The 20299-nt window shown below is 60.4% G+C and overlaps 1 protein-coding gene across 6 annotated transcripts in view; it reads left to right on the top strand.

Moving 5' to 3' along the window:
- Positions 1–20090, top strand: part of RARA (retinoic acid receptor alpha) — a 44518-nt gene extending 24428 nt beyond the window's left edge. For 2 of the 6 annotated variants that reach the window (XM_047708562.1, XM_047708561.1), the window contains exons 3-9: positions 11292–11440; positions 12719–12860; positions 14827–14987; positions 15234–15410; positions 16735–16939; positions 17774–17932; positions 18520–20090. In XM_047708562.1, the coding sequence (XP_047564518.1) occupies positions 11292–11440; positions 12719–12860; positions 14827–14987; positions 15234–15410; positions 16735–16939; positions 17774–17932; positions 18520–18737 (1211 nt within the window). In that variant the 3' untranslated portion in view covers positions 18738–20090. Of the gene's footprint in view, positions 1–4758; positions 4948–5604; positions 5952–7622; positions 7665–7909; positions 8025–11052; positions 11189–11291; positions 11441–12718; positions 12861–14826; positions 14988–15233; positions 15411–16734; positions 16940–17773; positions 17933–18519 lie in introns of those variants that run through there. The other 4 variants (XM_047708564.1, XM_047708563.1, XM_047708565.1 and 1 more) reach the window with 4 other exon arrangements.
- The last annotated feature ends 209 nt before the right edge of the window (positions 20091–20299 follow it).

The raw sequence follows: 20299 nt of genomic DNA, 5'->3' as shown, positions 1-20299 counted from the left end.
AATGACAGGCCCAGGTCACTGTGGGGAGGGGTGGGTATTTGTCCTACTCCAGTCAGGGAGCCAGAGTGGGAGGCCTGAGAGATAGTACAGGATTCCCTCCCCACCTCCCCAAAGCCCCTGGGGCTTGATCTCTGAGGACTGGTATTTACTGTGGAGGGTTGGGATTCTGTGTGCATTGTGGGGAGGGTCAGGGTTGTGTGTGTTTTAGGGGTATGTGGGGGGGTCAAGGGGGTCAAGGCTGAGTGTGTGTTGGGAAAGGGGGTTAATGGTTTGTATGTATGGGGTGAGAAGGTCAAAGGGTTGAGTGTGTTTTGGGAGAATCAAATCCAGAGCTGGAGAGGGGGTATCTGTTTGTCTGTGTGCTGGAGGGGTGGTGACTTAGGGTGTAGAGTCTCTAAAGCAGGAGGTCTGTGGATTGTGCTGTGTGTTTGGGGAGGTGACGGTCTCTCTTATCACCAGTCTAGGCTGGAGGGGAAGCCAACCTGCGTTTTTGGTTGCTTACTCCCGGACTTGCACGTGGGCTGGGGAGTAGGTAGGGTAGCTGGAGTTCGGGCTTTGCCACTTCCTACATAGGATAACCTCTCTGAGCGTGATTCCTGGTCTGTATAACAGGGACATTACCAGAACCTCCCTCAAAGGCCAAGATTGGCAAGATCACTGATGTCAGGCCCTCTGCTCTACCCCTTGCTTGCTGAATCCTTCCCGTGTCATTGTGTGTACCCCTTCCCACAGTGAAAAGGGACTCGGGCCCCTTCTAGGTAGGAGTGGGGGAGAATGGGATGCTAACATTGTGCAGCACCTACTGTGTGCCCCAGCTTTATCTCAGTTTCACAAGCCTTAATCCCTGTGATGCAGGGAGAGGGTCCTTATTCCCATTCGCACATGAGGAAACAGCGTGGCTGGAGGTGAAGAGACTGGGTTAAGTGAGTGGTAAAGCCGAACCTGTTTTCCATCATCCAGATAGGCAGCTGCAGGAGGGTATTGTGGGGGGTTGGTGGCCAGTGCCAATGTTGAAGCCCCCTCCCCCATGGCTGAGGTCCACTCCTGCCCAAGGACCTCCTGCCTTCCCCCAGTAGGGGGCGCAGGTAAGGCCGCCAAGCCACGCCCCCTCCTCTGTGTTTTGGATCCTGAAGGCTGGAGGGAAAGAGCGCTAAAAGGCCTGGGCCAGATCTCCATCCTGTCCTGGAAATTGCGGATGCAATCTGTTCACACCCATCCCCACCCCCAAATCGGCCTCTGCAGCCTACAGGAGTTTGTAGAGCTCAGGAGGCACCCCCACACACACACTCACACACTGTAGGAACAGAGTGTAAAAGCCACAGTTCTTATTTTGTTTCGATTTGTGGGGTGGGGGCAGGGAAGTTGGAAGCAATCAGTAGAGGAGACAGAGATGGGAGCCCCTTTCTGTCCACATATTGGTAGTGTCTGTGCCTGGAGACTGGGGAGACAGGGAGGTGTGCCCCTCCCTTCCGCTCCTCTTCCACTCCCTTCCCTTAGTCTCTGCCCTCCATCCCTCTCTCCTCTTCACTGTTCCCTGGATGATAAGAGGGACAGCTCAGGGAGACAGGGTATTGCCAGTGACGACTTTCCTGGGGTCTAAGATGCAGAGTCAGCCAAATTACTGGTGGATGGGATTTTGAGTGAAAATGGGGCCTTCCCCTTTTATCTGGTAGCACTCATGATGCATGGACTCCCTCTGGAAGGACTCAGGGAAGGAAGCCTGTCCTCTGGACTCGCCAGGACGTGAGACATTGGGTCCACCCCACGCCATGGCCTGTGTGCCCATGGAGATGTGCGAGTGCAGGCCAGGACTACCCTTTAGAGGGGTAGCATCTGTGGAAAGAGGAAGCGTTTCCCTTCTCCAAATCACTCCGGGGCGGTGCCCACACTACCTCCTTCCTCCTCCTCCTCCCTGGAGTCAGGCACAGCCAGTGGAGCTGGGTCTCCCCGGGGTAGGTCGACTAGATCAGCCTCGGCTAGGTCAGCAGTAGAGGCCCTCCCCTCCCTGTTTTGATTTCTGGGTTGCCGGGAACCTCACCCAGCCCACAGACCAAGGCACCACGGGCAGAAGTCTTAAAAAGGATAGCTGTTCCTGTGCGGCCTTGGGCCGGTCACCCATCCTCTCTCTGAGTCTGTAGCCTCGCCTTTAAAGCAAGACTCTGAATGCGTTCCTGGCTGAGTTGCTCCGAGGCCATGTTGACCTGCTGGCTCATGAGAACCCCAGTGAGCTTCAGCTATCCTGCAAGAGCCTCAATGCCCAGGGGGGTGGAGCCAGGCACTGTCCTGCGGGATGGGCACCCTGTACTGGGACCCAGTGTCTGGCTGGCTCCTGGTGCCCTGATTTCCTGTTTGTCATGCCCTCCAGTTAGGGCTGGGGACAGGAAGGGGCCTGGCACAAGTGGGGGCCAGTTCAGCCCACACCTGCTAAGGGCCTGCTAAACACACAGCCCTGGGGGAGTGGTGGGGAATGTGGCAAAGGAGCCGCAGAGGACAGGGCCTCAGGCCTGCAGCCAGCTGATGGCGTTCTTCCTCAGCCAACAGAGCCTTCATCCGCCTCTCTTCTCTCACTGCCCGGAACAGGTATCTCCCCCTTCTCCAGCTCCAGAAATCCTATCCACCCTTTAAGGAACATCCTGTACGCTGCCTCTTCCCGGAAACCTTCACAGCCATTCCCCCTTACTCACGACACACTTGCACCTTTGAATGCCTGTGGATCCTTATTTCTTTTTTTCTCCCAACACTCATCTCTCTACCACGGAATGACTTCTTCCCACCTAGCTCCTGCTGTGAGCTGTAATCATTTGGGAGATCTTTTCCCTAGTTACCTGGTTTTTGATGATAGGGACAGTCTCAGATCCCTTAGTACCTCGCAGCAGGGAACACAGAGCCTCACACATACCTGGTGCCTGGGTGCTAGGTCATTTGGGGGGAGAGGTACCAAGGGCCGTAGCAGCAGTCTGCCCTGTTCCCTGGCACTCATCCACTGCCAAGTCTTGCACATGTGTCCCAGACCCCAGGGTTCCGTCTGCAGCCCAGACTACACTTAGGTGAGACCTCACTTGGGACTCCTACAGCCCCCCTGTCCACCAGGCCAGTAGACATCTCTACTTTTGCAGTCTTGGGAACTTTGCTGTGGCATAAGCCAAACACCAGTCATCTTTGCTGCCTCCCCCTGCCCTTTTGTGCTGCCTGGACCATTGTAGCAGCTACTAACTGGTCTCTCTTGCCCTTCTACAAGTCGTTCTTCACACAGCTGCTCTTACACACACTGTAAATCAGATCTTGCTTCTCCCGTGCCTGGAAGCTTTCTGTGGCTTCTCCTTGCATTTAGGATAAAATCCCAAAGTCATATTAAGGCCAGCAAGGCCACCTGGTCTGGCCTCAGCCCACCTCTCCAGCCTGGTCTTGCATATGTTTTCCTCTTGAATTTTTCTCTAACCCCAGGGCCCTTGCACAGGCTCTCTCTTTTACTGGGACCACATTCCTTCTTACATTTTGCCTAACTTCTAAGCTTCTACTCTTTTTTCAGGTCTCTGCCTTGAGGTCCTCCCTGAGTCTTCAACCTAAATTAGGTACCTACATTAATTCTTCTTCAAAGCGTATTATAGTTGTTTCATAATACCAGTTACCTCAGTTTGCAATTATATTTACATATATATTTACGATTATATGTTTAATGGCTGTTGCTCCATAAGGTCTGCAAGAACAGGCTTACCAGGGTATCCACATAGGAGAGGCTCAGAAAATACTTTTTCTGAATCAGGCTGGCATGGTGGGAATATGGGCTTTGGCAGCAGAAAGTTCAAATACTCAGGTTACCCTTTATTACCAGTGTGAACTTGGGACAACCCACCTAGCTTTGCTGAGACCTTAGTTTATGTGTAAATAGGAATAACGCCCATTTGCCTCTTGGGAGTTGCTCAAGGATTAAATGACAAAAGGGGTTAAGAACCTGGCTTCTAGAGGAATATCCTTGGGAAGCCTGTCAATTCCTATCCCCTTTTAGAGAGAGGGAGCTCTGCTGCAGGGTCAGTGGGAGTGACAGGATACCCTCTCCTCTAAGGATATCCCTCTCCTTCTTGGTCCTTCCCAATCTAGGCCTTTCTTCTACTGAAACAGGCATCCCGAGGGCTTCCGGGAGGAAGTGGTCAGCTGGAAGGCGCCAGCCCCTCCTTTTAGCTCTCCCAGGTTGGACTGCGCGGTCGGGGGCCATCCTGGTTCCGCCGCTGGGAGACACCCTGGGCGGGGTTTTGCTCGCCGGAAGCACGCAGAACTTGGGGTGGAGAGCTCCCTCTGCACGCGTTTGTGCCAAAGCATCCGTGCTGCCGCGTCGGGTTCTGACGGGCGGGCGGCCGGAGTCACACATGATGTCACAGACAATGACACAAGCCGGGTGTCTCAACCCTTTCACAGCGCCTGAGCTGCACAGTGTCACACCCGGGACACCCAGCACGCCGTGTTCGTGGCGCAAACACTTGGCCCCGCGCACCCTGGTCCTTTGCGTCCTGCGGCCACTCTCCGCGACTCTGGGGGCGCTCACCCTGCCCGGGGTGGGGGGCCGGGGGCCGGCGGGGGAGCCCCGAGGGCGGGCTGGCGAGCGGGTGATGTCACGGGCAGCGGTGGGTGGGTCACCCGGAGGTGAGGCGCCGCCAGGCGAGTTCAGCGAGAGTTCAGCCGCATTGCATTAAGCAAATGAGGCCCGGGCCGGGTGGGGGGTGTGTTGGGGGAGGACACCGGGACCACCTCCTCCTCCCCGCCCCATCACCTCTCCTCTACCAGCGCCGGGCCAAGGACTGACCAAACCACGGGGGAGGCTGGGAGCCGGAACCGGGATTGGGGAGACTCCCGCCCCTCTCCCGTCCCTGCCTCTGCGTGCAGCCCCCACCCCTCCGCGTACCCTGCCTCCGTCCATCCTCTGCGTACTCCTCCTCTGGAGCATTTTCCCCTGTGAGTCCCCTCCTTCTCTCCTCCCCCTTCCCAGGCTCTCCCACCCCGCCCGCCCCAGCACGCCTCTCCCACCCCGCCCGCCCCAGCACGCCTCTCCCACCCCGCCCGCCCCAGCACGCCTCTCCCAGTCAGTCCCCTGCGTTTCGCCCGCCGCAGTCGGTCCCGCACGGCAAGGGTTAAGTCAGGGGCGGTGCCTGGACGGGACGGGGCGGAGGGAAGGGGGTGGGGCTGCCGGGGAGGGGGCGCTCAGGCTCGGGGCGGGGGGCAGCAGCGCGCACCTCGGAGACCGAGTGTCGGCCGGCAGCCCCGGGCCTGGCGGAGGCGGAGCCGCGCGGGGTCCCCACCCCCACCCGGAATCCTCGCCCCGGAGAAGCCCGGGAGCCCCGGCGGGGAGGAGGAAGTGCCCGGCGTGTCCCCCCCCCCCCGCCCCCCATCCCGCGCCGATCCCGCCCCTGGCCGGCGCACTTGGGGAGCCGCGGGACTCTGCCTCGGACAGCATGCGACTCGAGACGGGATCCCCCTCGAGGTGGAGCCGCTGAGTTCCCGGGCCTCGGCCGGACGTTCCCGGGGTGGGGGAGCCGAGGGACCCCCTCCTCCCCCCCACACACAACTTCCCGGCTGTTCGCCTGGGACTGGCGGAGCGGCCGGCCGACTTTGAACAGGGACTTCGGGCGACGGGCGGCCCCCGGGCTCGGGTCGCCTGTCGGGGCTGGGGGGGTGGGGGGTACGTGCCCCTCGCCCCCAGCTGCTCTCCGCGGATGGCGCCTCCGGCTGAGTGAGGGAGGCGGCGCGCATGACTTCCCCGCCCGGACCTCTTGTCTTCGCGGGGAAGATGTACGAGAGTGTGGAAGTGGGGGGGCTCACCCCACCCCCAATCCCTTCCTTGTGGTGGATTTTTATAACCAGAACCGGGCCTGTTTGCTCCCGGAGAAGGGGCTCCCCGCCCCTGGTCCCTACTCCACCCCGCTCCGGACTCCGCTTTGGAATGGCTCAAACCACTGTAGGTACCGGCCTCCCCTCTCCCATTGTAGGAGCTGGGGCTGAGGGTGGGCAGTGGAGCGTCCACTCCCACCGGGGATGCGGGCCTGGGGCTTGGGGGGGGGGATCGCTTGTGTCTACTCTTCACTTCCCGTCTCTCTTGCTGGAACTCGGGTGCCCTTGCTGGACAATTGGACCCTACCAAGGAGCCTTGGGCGCTTTCTCCTTACATCAGGGCTGAGGAACTTTGGGGGGTTCTCCCTTCAGGAAACGTTTGTTCATCTGGCCTGCTACTTCTGGCAGCGGAAGTGAAGCCCCTGGCCCCCAGTTTGAATCTTCTTGCTTGGAATCCAGTCGCTTCAGCGCAGAGTGGTCCTTTCTTCCACCCTGCAGGGTGCGGTAAAGGCCTGATCTGTGGGCTTATCTGCTCGGAGGAGGGGCCTCCTTCCCAGATCCCACCCGTGGAAGCCTGGGGGAGAGCTCCCTCCTGTGCAACAGCTGCTGCCCCCAGCCCTTGCCCTTGTGTCATTAGAGTCAGTGTCAGGGGACCACTCGATGTCTTTGGCGTTGGCAGTGTGGTGTGGCAGGAAAGGGGCAACTTCATCTGACATCCGTCTGCCGTCCTAGCCAATCCTTCCATCCTGGGGAGGGGCACCTGTCCATAGGAGGGTTGCTCTGGCCCTGGACACCTGGCTGGCATCTTTGAGGTTTCTGTCCCAGGAATGGGAGGAGGAGAGCGGCTGCTGTGGGGGGAAGGATTGCCCTCCTCCTAATCCTAATCGGGTTTGCTCTCTGGGGGAGGAGTTTGTTTTGTTGTGGGTCTGGGCTGCTCTGGAAGTGAGGGAAGCATCCCCTGCCACTCCAGCTGTGTCCTTTTGTTACCCTGTTTACGCTTAGGGATAGGGGCTGGCACTGGGTTGTCCCTAAGAGGGGCGCTGATGAGAACCCTGGAGTCAGTCCTGGGAGCCTCCTCACCCTCCTGCTGTCCTCCATCTGGGTTCGGGCTCCTCTGGAAGGGAGGGGCTCTGTGCACCCCCGAGAGCTGTGAGTGCCTGGAGTGCACACCTGGGTGTGTTTGAACCCAGCTGTGAGGTAGTGTATCTGAGTGGGAGGGAGCCGGCGCTAGGGGCTGTTGTTACCTGGGTCGGGTTTCTTCCCTTTCTCTGCCGGCTGCCTCCCTCCCGCCTGCCAGGGAGAAGGGGTGGAATGGGTCCCTCCCTGGAGGCCTGACAGATTGGAGAAGGTTGAAGGGTAACTTCCAGCCCCTTTGGTCTAGGAAGAGGGAGACCTGGAGTGGAGAGACACCCCACCACTGCCCCTCCCAGAGCCACCTCATCCCCAGCCTTTCCTATTGTCCTGCCCCTTGACCTTTGCCTCTGGGGCCCAGTGGCTGGGAGGCTGCAACTCACACCGTGGGAGGCAAAGGGGGAGGGGTGTGAGTGTCGACTGACTTTAGCCAAAGGGGAGAGGTCAGAGGTGTGACACCAGGACCCTTCTTCCCACCCTCCAGACCTGGAGGAAGGTGTTTCTCCCCAGTGGGATCACTGGGGGCACAGCTGCCATGGTCACCCCTGTCACCACGTTGGCCACCTTTGCCAGAGGACTGGGGGAAAGCTGGAATCAAAGACCCTGGGCTCCAACCCCATCTCTTCCTTCATTGCATGGGGGCAGCTCAGCTCTCCCTGGCCCCAAACTGGTAGAGGAGGAGGAGTATGGAGTCCAGCAGGCCTTGGGGTTTGGTGAGGCTGGTGATGGGGAAGTGGAGGCCTGTTTCCCACGCTCTGTCTGGAGTTGGGTAGAGCTAGAGGTCTGGGATCCCCTGCTCCCCTAGTTGCCCTGTAGGTGTGTGTATGTCATTGGCATGCCAGTGGGGCTCAGCCCCAAGACTGGGGCTGGGCGTGGTGGGTGTGGGAGTTGTTCTGAGGCACCGGAAAGACCTGGAGGCTGCTGGCCCTAGGGGTCCTTGACCCTGTCTAGTGTACAGGGGGTCACCACCACTGCCTCGGAACCCCTTGCTGTATGTGGAGGTCCTGTGGGGACAGGAGGCCTCCAGCTCTCTCACCCAGATCCTCCTCTGCCTCCCACCACCTGCGCCAAAGGTGGGAAGAGACTGCAGGCTTGGGGTGGGGGGTGGTGTGGGTGGAGACCCTTTCAATCCCGCAGGGCCCTGGGAATTTTGCCTCCTTCCCCAGAGCCCCCCTTTGGGGGCATTGGAGGATGGGGGGTACACAGGATGTGGCTCCCCATCTGTCCCCCACCAATCTCACCGCTCACGCCTCCACCCGCTCCCAGACGTCCAAGAATGTGAAGCACGTGGATGCTCGTGGTGGGGGGAGGGGAGAGATGCTTATCGGGGCACTGGGCTAGGGGCCTCCTTCCGCCGCTACTCCCAGAGCTACCCCACCCTGCCCCTGGGCGGGGTGTGGGGGGAGGAAGGGCGGTTGGGGGGGGACCCCGCGCCCCCTCCTCACCCCTCCCCAGGGGCTGCGAGGGGAGCTGTGGAGGAGCGGGCGCCAGCTGGATTGGGAGGGGAGCCGCTGGCCAGGGGCCCGGCTGATTTCCTGCTGATCTCCTCCAGGAAACTGGCCTCTTGTGTGAGGCCGCGAACGTTTCTGGGGCGTGGGGAATCCGGAGCACCGTGCCTCCTGCCCCCTGCCTCCTGCCCCCTGCCCTCCAGAGGCCGGGGGAGGGGAACCTGGCAGTGCTGGCAGGAGGGGACGCTGGCTTCCTGGGCTGGTTCCAGCCCTCCGAAGGGTGCTGGGACGTGGAGCCGAGTAGGTGTGGTGCCCCTGCAGCCTCCTCCTCCTGCAGGAAGACGATAGATTTGTGGGCTGGGGCCTCTTGGGCAGGGAGCTGAGCAGGGAGGGGCCAGGCCCTGACAGTCCTTCCCCCAGACATCGGGTGTGCAGGGTTAAGGCTGAATCCCAACCACTGCAGAGGCTACGGGGGGGGGGGGGGGGGCCAGAGTACCCTGGGCTTCCCTAGGCTGCTGGCTGGCCGCCTGGGGAGGTGGGAACTGGGCCAGGGCTCTGGGTTCAAAGGGCACAGGGCAAAACCTCTGGCCTGTTACCTGGGTGACAGGTGGGGATGTGCTGGAGAGGGGGACGTGCAGAGCACCCTAGAGCCTCAGAGGCGGTCAGCTGCAGTGGGATGGGCTGAATGGAAACCTCACAGCCCAGACTAGCTCCCACCTCAGCTCATCTCCCCTCATCCTGCCAAAAACAATTTTAAAAAGCACATGCATTAAGTTCTATGAACACCCTCTGGACTTTGCCTTAGCTCCAAATTTCTATGGGTCTTTGCCCCTTTAGTCAGTCTCTGGCCTTGGAGCTATCTGTCCCTCGTCCCAGTAATCCTGTGGGTCTCCCCATGCCCTCCCCTCTATCTGCCCCAGTCTGTACCCCAAAGCTCCGCCTGTCCATTTTAGAGGTGGGGGATTGGAGGGGTGGGCCCGGGCAAAGGGCGGTTGGGGAGGGCAGGGGAGGGAGGTCAGTGCCTTCATCCTCTGCTTATTGGAACGCTGGCTGGGATTCTAGGCCATGGTCCCCCCCCACACCCCCTTGTCCTTGACCCCCCCCCACCAGTCTGGATTGTCTATTGTTACTCCTTTTACGTCTTGGAAAAAGTTAGCACAACAAAGGCCTTCTTTGTCGCTCACCCCTCTGCCTCCTGGCCTCACCCAGGCCCCCCAACCTCACCCCACCCCCCAGCAGCTGTTCTCAGGTCTCTCGCCTGTCTGATTTGCTTGTCTGGCCTCAGGGAGGGTGAGGTGGGGGAAGAGCCTGGCCAGGGTAGTTTAGAGTTGGGGAGAAGCAGAGGGCCAGGGGAGGTCAGTGAAGAGGCTGTGGACTGGTGGGGGTCTAGGCATCCACTATCTTCTGCTGCAGGCTGGTCTCTGGGTAGAGACGGGGGTGGGGGGCACAGGGCCACAGCGGTGCTGGTCAGCCAGGCTGACCAGGGAATTGGTGCCCGGGCCCCACTGAGAGCCAGGAAGGCCCTGCCAAGGTTATTGGCCTGGTTCCCTGTCATCACTGCCTGGCAGTTCCTGGTGTGTCTGCAGGTAAGGGGGAGGGGGGTCATATGCAGCCAACCCCCACCCCCCGTCCAGCTGCTGGTTTTCTCTGTGCCTGCATTTGGGAGCTACGTGATTCATGGCTTATAAGGTGCTTGGACCAGGAATTCTGGGACTCTGAATTCCAGAAGCTTGTGTGCTGGAGTTTGGGGGGAGAGTGGGTAGGATTCTGGGGTATGAGGGAGGCTGGGATCTTCCTACTCAGGGAGACATCCTTGCCCTCCTTGGCTCTGGACAAGTAGACTTGTCAAAGGCCTCTGGACACTGCCGGGTGGTACCTTGGGCATCTGGGATTGCCTCAGTCTAGTTCTCATCCAGCATGATACACCCCAGTTCCCCAGGCTTTGGGCACAGTCAGCCCCCACCCAGCCCAGCTCTGTTTTGCCTGGGGTGATGGGCAGGGGGCCAGGCAGTGGGGAGGATTTGGCTAGTTGGGGCTGCCCCTGTTGGCTGGGTCACCCCTCTTGGCTGCCCTCTTGGAGCTGTATAACAGGAGGGGAGGAGGGTAGTAACCCGGACATAGTATTGAGAGCAGACAGACAGAGCATTGATAGAAACAGAGCCCCCTTTGTCATGCTGCTTCCCCCCAGACGGGGCACCCAGAGAGCTGTGGGCTTCCGGGGCTCAGAGGGACTCCACTCCCTGTTTCCAGGGGTCCCCCTGCTTATCTAAGGGGAATCCCCACCTGCTCTGCTCCAACCTTTGCGAATCTTATTTGCACACCCTGCCTTGGGTCCCTAGCCAGGGGTTTGTTTAGGTGGAGGAGGGGCTGTGGCTACTGGTGGTGGGGGGAGGAGGGAGCGGAAGCAGAGGGGGTAGGGGAGTGGCCGCTTTGAATATCCTGTTGACCCCAGTTTCCTCTGCCCCCAGCTTGTGTCCTCTTCCCTCCCTCCTCATTAGACCTTAACTCCTTCCTAACTTGGGGGAGATGGGGCCAGGCTACCCTGTGGGGCAGGGGCTGGAAAGCCAGGCTGGCTCCTCCCCCGAGCCCCCATGCCTAGTCCTGTCTGCATGCAAATCTGATGGTTTATCCTCTGATCTTTCTGGTTTTGAAGGTGGGGTCCTGGGGGAGTAGGCAGGAGTGATGGGGTGCTGGAAGCTTCGTTGGCAGCTCATTGTCCAAGTCTGGCTGAGAAGTCCCAGCTTTCCTGAGACTGTCCCTGCCCCAGACTGAGAGTCCTGGTAGCAGTGGTGAGGCTGGGAGGCTCCTGGGGGAGCTCGTGAGGCAGGGTGGGCGCCGTGTTAGGGATGGTGGCCTGGGTCTCTAACCGCCCCTCCCCTCTTCTCTCTCTAGCCATCGAGACCCAGAGCAGCAGTTCCGAAGAGATAGTGCCCAGCCCTCCCTCGCCGCCCCCTCTCCCCCGCATCTACAAGCCTTGCTTTGTCTGCCAGGACAAATCCTCAGGCTACCACTATGGGGTCAGTGCCTGTGAGGGCTGCAAGGTGAGTTGACAGGGTCACCGGGAAGGACAGGCCTGATGAGATAAATGGGATGTCCCCACTGCCTTGTCCTGCAGCATGCCCTTTGCTGGGGGGATATATCGGAAACTGCTGCTCTTGCTTCCTTCCCTGCAGAAGGTGACAGAGCCGTGGAGGAGAGGAAGCCTGCATTAGATGACCAGGGACCCCCAAACCAGAGGTCCCCTTCCTGCTGGAGCCCCTCTCCCCAACTCCATCCTGTGGCGGTCAGGGCAGGCACCCACCTTGCTCCTGCTTGCTACCCGGGTTGTCATAGTGAGCTGGCTGCCAACTGGCTCTTGGCTGGGGACCCAGGAGGCCTGCCCCCGATGGCCCTGCCTGAGCCTCACCATGGCTGCCTGGCAGAGGTGGTTAGGAGCAGGCGCCCTGATTGGCCTCTCCTTCAGGTGCCCGGGCTGTGGGATCCCCAGTGTCTGACGGGGTTTCCCCGGGCCTGTGTTAGACTCCAGGGAACGGTTGTGGCTGCCACCTTCCCAGCAGTTGTGGGCCTGGCTTCTTCCCTTCTCCCCAATGCCCGAGCCTCTGTGTCGGTGTCTGCCCTGGGGATTGGGGCGCAGAAGCTGCTCAGCTTTGAGGCTCGGCTTCAACGGGCTGCCCCTCAGTGGGGAGTGGCTTTCCCCAGGTGTGGGGTGGAGACCAAGGCCAAGCACAAGGCTTTGGACTCTTTGGGTCTACCTGCCCTATCTGGTTGTTCCCAGTTTGTCTCTGGTCGGCCTGTGTGTAGACCCTGACCAGCCCAGGTCAGCCTGTGATGGTGCCTGTCTGCTGGGTTGGTGAGCGCGTGTCCTGCTGCCTTACTCCAGATCATGTGTGCTTCTCCACCTCTCTGGCTGGCCTGTGTATGGCCTTCTGTGGCCTCTTCCTCCTGTGCTCTGAGCCCGGGGCTGTGGGTTCCAGAGCCCTGCCTCTCTCCCATCGAGTCCCATCTGCCCCTCTCCCTGATTCACTAGCAGCCCTGAGGTCCTTTGCCCCCGGAGGGAGGAAGCCAGAACGGTGGCAATAATAGGTTGTGGGAAGACGGCTGTCCACCTGCCGTGTTGAGGCCGGCACTGGCATTTTCGGAGGGGGTTGTCCTTGTAGGTGGACTGTTTTCTTCACCTTGTCAAGCCTGCCCAGCTGGGTGAAGGCCAAAAGCTTGAGACAGCAGCTGGCCTGGCCCTCTGCCCCCAAGGCTGAGGCTCCAGGCCAGCCCTGCTCCCACCACGGGTGTGGCTGACCCGGCTCCTTTTCCTCCGCACCCAGGGCTTCTTCCGCCGCAGCATCCAGAAGAACATGGTGTACACGTGTCACCGGGACAAGAACTGCGTCATCAACAAGGTGACCCGGAACCGCTGCCAGTACTGCCGACTGCAGAAGTGCTTTGAAGTGGGCATGTCCAAGGAGTGTGAGTGCCCCGGGCCGGGGGCTGCCGGGTGCAAGGCACTGTCTGATGTGCTCCTCAGAGGCTGGGGATGTAGGGACGTGGGGCTGGGCTTGTGGGGATGGGGGTGTCATGGAGCCCGCTGCGTGGTCTGTGGCTCATGGTTAAGGACGGTTCGTGTGGAGCTGCGAGAACCTGTCTGTCCATGTGTGTAGCCAACTGCACGTCTGTGTGTTGGCATGTTGTTGGCTGTATGTGCTCGCACACGTGTGTGCATGTGTGTCCGCTTCCAGGCCCTGCTTGGCTTTGGGGTGGGACTCAGGGCATACCTGAGGGCCCCTGGATTGTGCCTCTTGGGGGAGGGCTTGCACTGGGAGGGTGCTAGTTGCTGTGTGTGTGTGTGTGTGTGTGGCGGTGGGTGCCGCTGGCACAGGGATCTGAAAGCCATTGTCTGGTGAAGCCAGGGACCTAGAGTTGGAAGAGAGAATTGGGACTTCTTAGATCCCAGAGGAACTGGGGGTTTCCAGTTTGGGCTCAGCTGAGGCCCGATGGAGGGAGGGAGGGAGGGAGGGAGGGCTGGACAGGGAGACCCTCTTGTGTTGAATCATGGGTGTTGCCGTGGTGACCGGTGATTGATGATGTCAGAGATAAATGACGCTGACAGACGCCTCCTTGTCTGCGTGGCCGTTGCCATGGAGCCTGAGCCTTGGGGGATGGGGTGGGGGAGGGGGGCTGCAGGACCCCCTAGCCCTTTGTGGGGAGGGCAATGGAAGAGGGAGGTGGGGAGGGGATGTGGGGGGACACGAGGAGTCCCAGATGGGAGCAGAGAGGCCCTGCAGCAGCCTGCTGCCTCCTGCCACGGGAGGCAAAGGACCCGTGGTCTGGCGCCCAGGAAGTGCTGTTGAGTGGGTGTCAACTTAGGACCCTTCCCTTCAGGGCCCAGTGCCGCTGCCTCCCCATTGCTTCTGCCACCTTCCACTCCCCGAGCTTTTTAGCGCAGAGGGACCAGGGTGGGGACCTCTTTCCCTCCCACCACCAACTCCCCCTTTCCCTCCCTCCATCTCCTCTCCGGCTGCTCTGTGCCCTGGAGCTGAGCAGCTGCCATTTCAATAGAATTAAAGCTTCCGAATGATAAACGTCTTGTCACAGCTGCAATTTTCTCTTCCCAAATTATCCCCCCCCACTCTCCCTCTCCCTCTCCCTCCTCTCCCTTGCACTTTATTGAATTTGCAGAATCGACATGAGTGATCTCCAAATTATGCCGGCTCCCCCAACCCCCACCCACTGCCCCCTCCCCAGGCCCCCCACCCCCACCCTGTCTTCCTCCAGCGTCAGCAGCCGCCACCACTGGCCCTGTGAGTGATTGTGTGTCTGGGATAATCGGCTGGTAACGACCCCATCTCTTCTTTAAAGCCGAGTGGTGTGTGCCGCTCCGTGCCCCTGGTGATTCGTCAGTTCCCCCAGCTAATGGGCCGAGAGATTCTCGCCTGGCCCCCTACTTTCGGGCTGGGGAGCTGCTCTGAGCCAGTCCCAGGGACCCCCAGAGAGACGGCTGCAGAGGGAGTGGGGGGGGCAGGGGAGGCAGAGCACAGAGGTAGGCCCCCCCTGCACACTTGCTCTCAGCCGCGGACACCCGTGCTCCTGGAGTGTGGGCTTGTGTAGATGCGTGGGGTTCAGCAGACGTGGGCCGGCCAAGAGGTTTGTGTGTGTGTGTGTGTGTGTGTGTGTGTGCAGTTGTCACATGCTGGGGCCAGATTCGGCACTGGGGTCGGGTGGGCATGGAGGGGTGGGCCGTGCGCAGACACCTTACCTGCCCGTGCCCTCCTGTGTGTGCACTCACACGTGCACTCCCGCGTGTGCATTCCTGCGCGCGTTCGCGAGGCCCGGCCGGGTGACGTCCTTGGCAGCCGCAGTGGCCCTTCTGGCGGGAGGAGCTTGGGTGGGGGTGGGCCACCTCACCTGCTGTAACCCTGGCCTCTGCCCTCCACAGCTGTGAGGAACGACAGAAACAAGAAGAAGAAGGAGGCGCCCAAGCCCGAGTGCTCCGAGAGCTACACGCTGACACCTGAGGTCGGGGAGCTCATCGAGAAGGTGCGCAAAGCGCACCAGGAAACCTTCCCTGCCCTCTGCCAGCTGGGCAAATACACTACGGTATGGTTCCCCCCAGCCTGGCAGGGCGGGGAGGGGGGTACACCCAGTGCCACCTGGCCCATCTTCCCGTCCTCACCCCAGCCCGGGCTTCCGGGTCCTTTCCCTGATTCTCCCTCCTCCTCCTGCTTCCTGATGAGAGAGCTCTCAGGAAGCGAAGTGGGTGGAGGGCAGGCCTGTGGGGGTGGCAGAGCCAGGCCGGGAAGGGGCACATGAGGAGAAGGCCCTCACTCTGCCCTGTCCTCCCAGAACAACAGCTCAGAGCAACGTGTCTCTCTGGACATTGACCTCTGGGACAAGTTCAGTGAACTCTCCACCAAGTGCATCATTAAGACTGTGGAGTTCGCCAAGCAACTGCCCGGCTTCACCACCCTCACCATTGCTGACCAGATCACCCTCCTCAAGGCTGCCTGCCTGGACATCCTGGTGAGGGTCTGCACCTCGCCCCCCGGGCCACTGCCCCCGAGTCCTTGGAGGAGTTCCTGCCATTCAGATAGCCTCCTTCCCCCAAAACACATCTGGAATCGATCTGTCCAAGTGCCCACCACCCAAATGTCCACCCTTCCTTTCCCCCACGTGACCGCCTGTTCCCTCAGCCCCTCCGCATCTGGATGTACACTGTTTCACCTGTTCACCGCCCCCCCACATCCATCCACGCTCACCCCGTCCTTCCATTCAGCCTTTTGCCCTGCCGCCCATCTGGCCACCTCTTCCGTCTAATAAAGATTCACCTAGGACCCTGTGTGGCCGGGCTTTGAGCTAAGTGTCAGGAAACGGAGGTGAACACAGCACCGGCCCCTCTCTCGAGAACCTTCTGTGGGTGGAGGCAGCAGATACGTAAACAGAGGTTACCAAACCGTGCTAAGTGCTGGCTGGAGATGGGGGCGGGCTGTCCCTTCCCTGTGTGAGAGAGAGCCACAGCTGCAGGGCCCCAGGCAGGCATCCCAGAGGAGGGGGCACCCTGGGTTGTATAGAAGGGGGATGTGAGACGGCCCTAACAGGAACAGGGTATGACAGGCTGGAGGGTGTGAGAGCAGCTGGATTCAGGGGACTGCAGGGCATTTGGTGGGGCAGAGGGTGACCAGGCCAGAGGCTGGGTGTGCTTGGTGGGAACTGCCAAAGTCAAGGCTGGAAGGACTCTCCTTGACTTCCCTGATGGGCTCAGCCCACCTATCCCCCTTGGCCACCTCCAGGGCAGGGAACCTGCAATGTGACAAGGCTGCAGCTTCCTGGTAGGGGTGGGACAGGAGGAGTAGGGTGTGACACTTCTGGGGAGCCCGCTATTCCCATGCTCCAGATGCAAGAGTTTCAGACCTGAATCAGGGTTTGAAATGGTTGAAGCTGGTACACATTTCATGGAGTTCTGCTATGTACCCAGGCCTGGGGACTGGAGACCCAAATCTGCTATGGTCCTTGCCTTCTGAAAATTCTAGTTCTCTCTAGGTGATCTAGATCTGTGTGCACGGGACAGTGGCTGCTTGCTGTGTGTGGCTCTTTGAGTTTAACTTAAGAGTAAATTTAGTTCAGTTCCTCAGCTGCACTAACCACATTTCCAGGGCCCAATGGCTCTGCTGGCCGGTGGCTGCTGTTTGAGTGCTATGTAGACATAGACCGTTTCCATTATTGCAGAAGGTTCTATGGGACAGCACTGGTCTGGCCGCCTGCCTGGTGGTCCTGTGGGGCCGCTGGTACTGGAAGTGCTGGGGAGGTGGGGCGAGTCCCTGAACCCGTGCACCCTCTCTGCACCCAGATCCTGCGGATCTGCACGCGGTACACGCCCGAGCAGGACACCATGACCTTCTCCGATGGGCTGACCTTGAACCGGACCCAGATGCACAATGCCGGCTTCGGCCCCCTCACGGACCTGGTCTTCGCCTTCGCCAACCAGCTGCTTCCCCTGGAGATGGATGATGCTGAGACTGGTCTTCTCAGTGCCATCTGTCTCATCTGTGGAGGTGGGCAGGGGGGCCGGGGCTGGGGGGCCAGGCCCAGGGGGTGGGGTGGCCCCCGAAGTCTTTGCCAGGGAGAAGCCCAGGGTCAGATCAGAAGGGGACCTTGGCCTTGATCAGGCCCCTCTCAAAGGGATGAACAGAGAATACAGAGGGGGGCAGGGCCTGGTCGGCTGCCATACAACAAGGGAGTAGAGGCGGACGCCTGATGTCTGCTTCCCTGTTGGTGGGCTGTGCCCCTTCCGGGGGGCTTAAGAGTGCGGGCTTGAGGGTCAGGCCACCCAGGTTCAAATCCTGGCCAGCTTGTGACCTCGAGCAGGTTGCCGAGCTTCACTGAGTCCCTATTTCTTTAAAATGGGGCAGTAAGGGTCTCTACCTCATAAAGTTGATGGGGGGACCAAGAGGGCAATAAGTGAGGCACAGTTTGCCTACAGCAAGGCCCGGTCATTGTTGGCTGCTCTGATTATTTGATTGTTAAGAGCTTTGATGTACTGAGCTGGTGTCCTTGAAGGGAGTGAGACCTCCCTGGGCATCCTCCGTTTGCCTGAGGACAGCCCTGCCTGTGTTCAGAGGTCTCGCCCCTACGAATTGGGCTGCCAGAGAGGGCTGCGGATGACCCTTACCCCAGTTCCTCTCTGCTCCCATTTAAGGGCCTCTTAGGGCCTTTCTCACAGCACACAGACCCCAACCACTGCCCCGTATGGGGAGGTCCCAGCAGCAGAGATCCTCGGCCCGTGGCCTGGGCCAGCGCGCGCCCCAGTGGCCGAGGCTGGGAGTGCAGCTGTGTGCCTTGCTCGCCGGGGCCGCTGCTCAAGGGGCACCTGCTTCCTGCTTCCTCAGACCGGCAGGACCTGGAGCAGCCAGACAGGGTGGACATGCTTCAGGAGCCGCTGCTGGAGGCGCTGAAGGTCTATGTGCGGAAACGAAGGCCCAGCCGCCCCCACATGTTCCCCAAGATGCTGATGAAGATCACAGACCTGCGAAGCATCAGTGCTAAGGGTGAGGCTCGTGCCCTGTGTGTATGCCAGAGCCGGACCGAACACCTGGCCCCGGACCCCCTGCCCGTGCCCAGAGTCAGGCCACCCACGTGGGAGCCAACAGCCCATGTCTTTGTGCCCAAGGTGATGCCCCTTCCCCGGGGCCCGGTGACCTCCTCCTGCCGGGGAGCTCTGAGGGGGGCACTGTCACCTTCACCTGGGAGTTGAGGGCTTGGCTCTGCATCGTGTGTTGAGCAGGTCCCTTCACAGCTCAGCCTCAGTTTCCCACCGGAGGGATGGGGATCGTGATGGTGTTTACACAGTTGTGTTTGAGGTGTCAGTAGGAGAACCCATAACACAGAGTATGCAGGAAGGGCCCTCAGTCAACCCTCAGCAGTCTGACCCCAGAGCCTGGATTTGGAGCCACGGCTGCCCCCTAGACCCAGGGGCCTGAGAGAGCTGGCTTATGTCAGAGAACCGAGCCCTGAGTTCAGTCCATAGCGGATGCCGATAGGAGTCGGACCAGCCTTTCCAGCCCCATACCCTCCTTCCTGGAGCTTCGTGAGGCTGGGGGCCCACGGGCTGACCTCTGCTCCTCCTTCCCGCCAGGGGCTGAGCGGGTGATCACCCTGAAGATGGAGATCCCGGGCTCCATGCCACCTCTCATCCAGGAAATGCTGGAGAACTCGGAGGGCCTGGACACTCTGAGCGGACAGCCAGGGGGTGGGGGGCGGGATGGGGGCGGCCTGGCCCCCCCACCCGGCAGCTGTAGCCCCAGCCTCAGTCCCAGCTCGAACAGAAGCAGCCCGGCCACCCACTCCCCGTGACTGCCCGTGCCCCGTGGACACAGCCCTCACCCTGCGCCCTGGCTTTTCTTTGCCTTTCTACCAACCATGCGACCCCCACCAGCCCCGCCCCCCCACCTGTCCTCCCTTTCCTCGGGGACAGGAGGGAGGAGGCGGCGACTCTTCAGAGGGAGGCCCGGGCAGGATGGACTGCCTGCTCCTGCCTCCTGGGGTGACGTCAGGGGCAAGGTCGTGAACTGATTGAGGACCCCTGGTCCTGGGCCTCAGGATGGAGCCTGGGGGCCTCGTGTTCATCAAGACAGCCCTCTGCCCCCCTCGCCACATCTTCATCACCAGCAAATGCCAGGACCTGGCTTCCCCATACTCAGAACCCGCAAGCCATTGCCCCCCGGTCGGGAAGCCCCCCCTGCCTCGGTTGGTGACAGAGGGGGTGGGCCAGGGGTGGGGGGTTTCCCCTGTACATACCCTGCCATACCAACTCCCAGGTATTAATTCTCGCTGGTTTTGTTTTTATTTTAATTTTTTTTTGTTTTGATTTTTTTAATAAGAATTTTCATTTTAAGCACATTTATACTGAAGGAATCTGTGCTGTGTATTGGGGGGAGCTGGATCCAGAGCTGGAGGTGGGTGGGTCTTGGGGGAGGGGAGCGGTTCAGAAGGGGCTCCCACTCTCTCTCCACATCCCTGCACCCCCTGGCCCTCCTCCCCAGCCTTTTTCTCCTCAGTTTTCTCTTTAAAACTGTGAAGTACTAACTTTCCGAGGTCTGCCCTCCCCTTCTCCCTCTGCCTAACCACTGGGTGTGGACAGTTTCAGGCCTCCCCTAGAAGGAGGGGGCCCACCATGAGAGACAGGGCAGGGGGCAGAGGAAGAGGGCCCTCAGAACATACTCCTGTGTGTTTCTCAGTCCTGTGGCCATGGCAGAGCTGCCTCTCCATCGGGGCTAATACCATCCAAGCCCTCCAGCCCCCACTGTGAAGGGGCTGGCCAGGGAGTTCAAGCTGCCCCTGTCCCCCAGCCTCACAGCCACCAGCACTGCCCACAGGGTCCCCAGACACGCACACACACACACACACACACACACAGTGGACCGATGGGGCAACAGACACACTTGGCCTGAGTTCCTCCGTTTCCCTGGCCTGCCCCCCCACCGCTCCCCACCCCATCCCCGTGCCCCCTCCTTGCCCCGCAGGACGGGCCTACAGGGGGTTCCCTCCCCTCACCCCCTGCACCCCCAGGCTGAGGGAGCTGGTTCTGCCCTGCCCTCCTTGCCCCGGGGTTGGGGTCTCATCCCCTCAGAGCCCGCTGGTGCACCTGTTACTGTTGGACTTTCCACTGAGATCTACTGGATAAAGAATAAAGTTCTATTTATTCTACACATGTCTCAGAGTCTCACTGCCTCTCTGCCTTCTCCCGCTGAGTGGGCAGGTATCTGGGGTTGGGGGGTCAGGTATGAGCCCTGGGGGCCAAGCTGCCTTCAGGGCCTGCCTTGCTGTGCTGGGGTCTTTGGTGGAACAAGATAGGCCTGCCCTTGGGAAGCCCTCTGTCTAGGGGTCTATATAGCCCGTGTCAGGAAGCTCTAGTC

This window comes from Lutra lutra, chromosome 16 (genome assembly GCF_902655055.1).
Source record: "Lutra lutra chromosome 16, mLutLut1.2, whole genome shotgun sequence".
Lineage (NCBI taxonomy): Eukaryota > Metazoa > Chordata > Mammalia > Carnivora > Mustelidae > Lutra > Lutra lutra.
The sequence above is the reverse complement of the archived record's forward strand: the minus strand, read 5'-3'. Positions and strand labels throughout refer to the sequence as shown.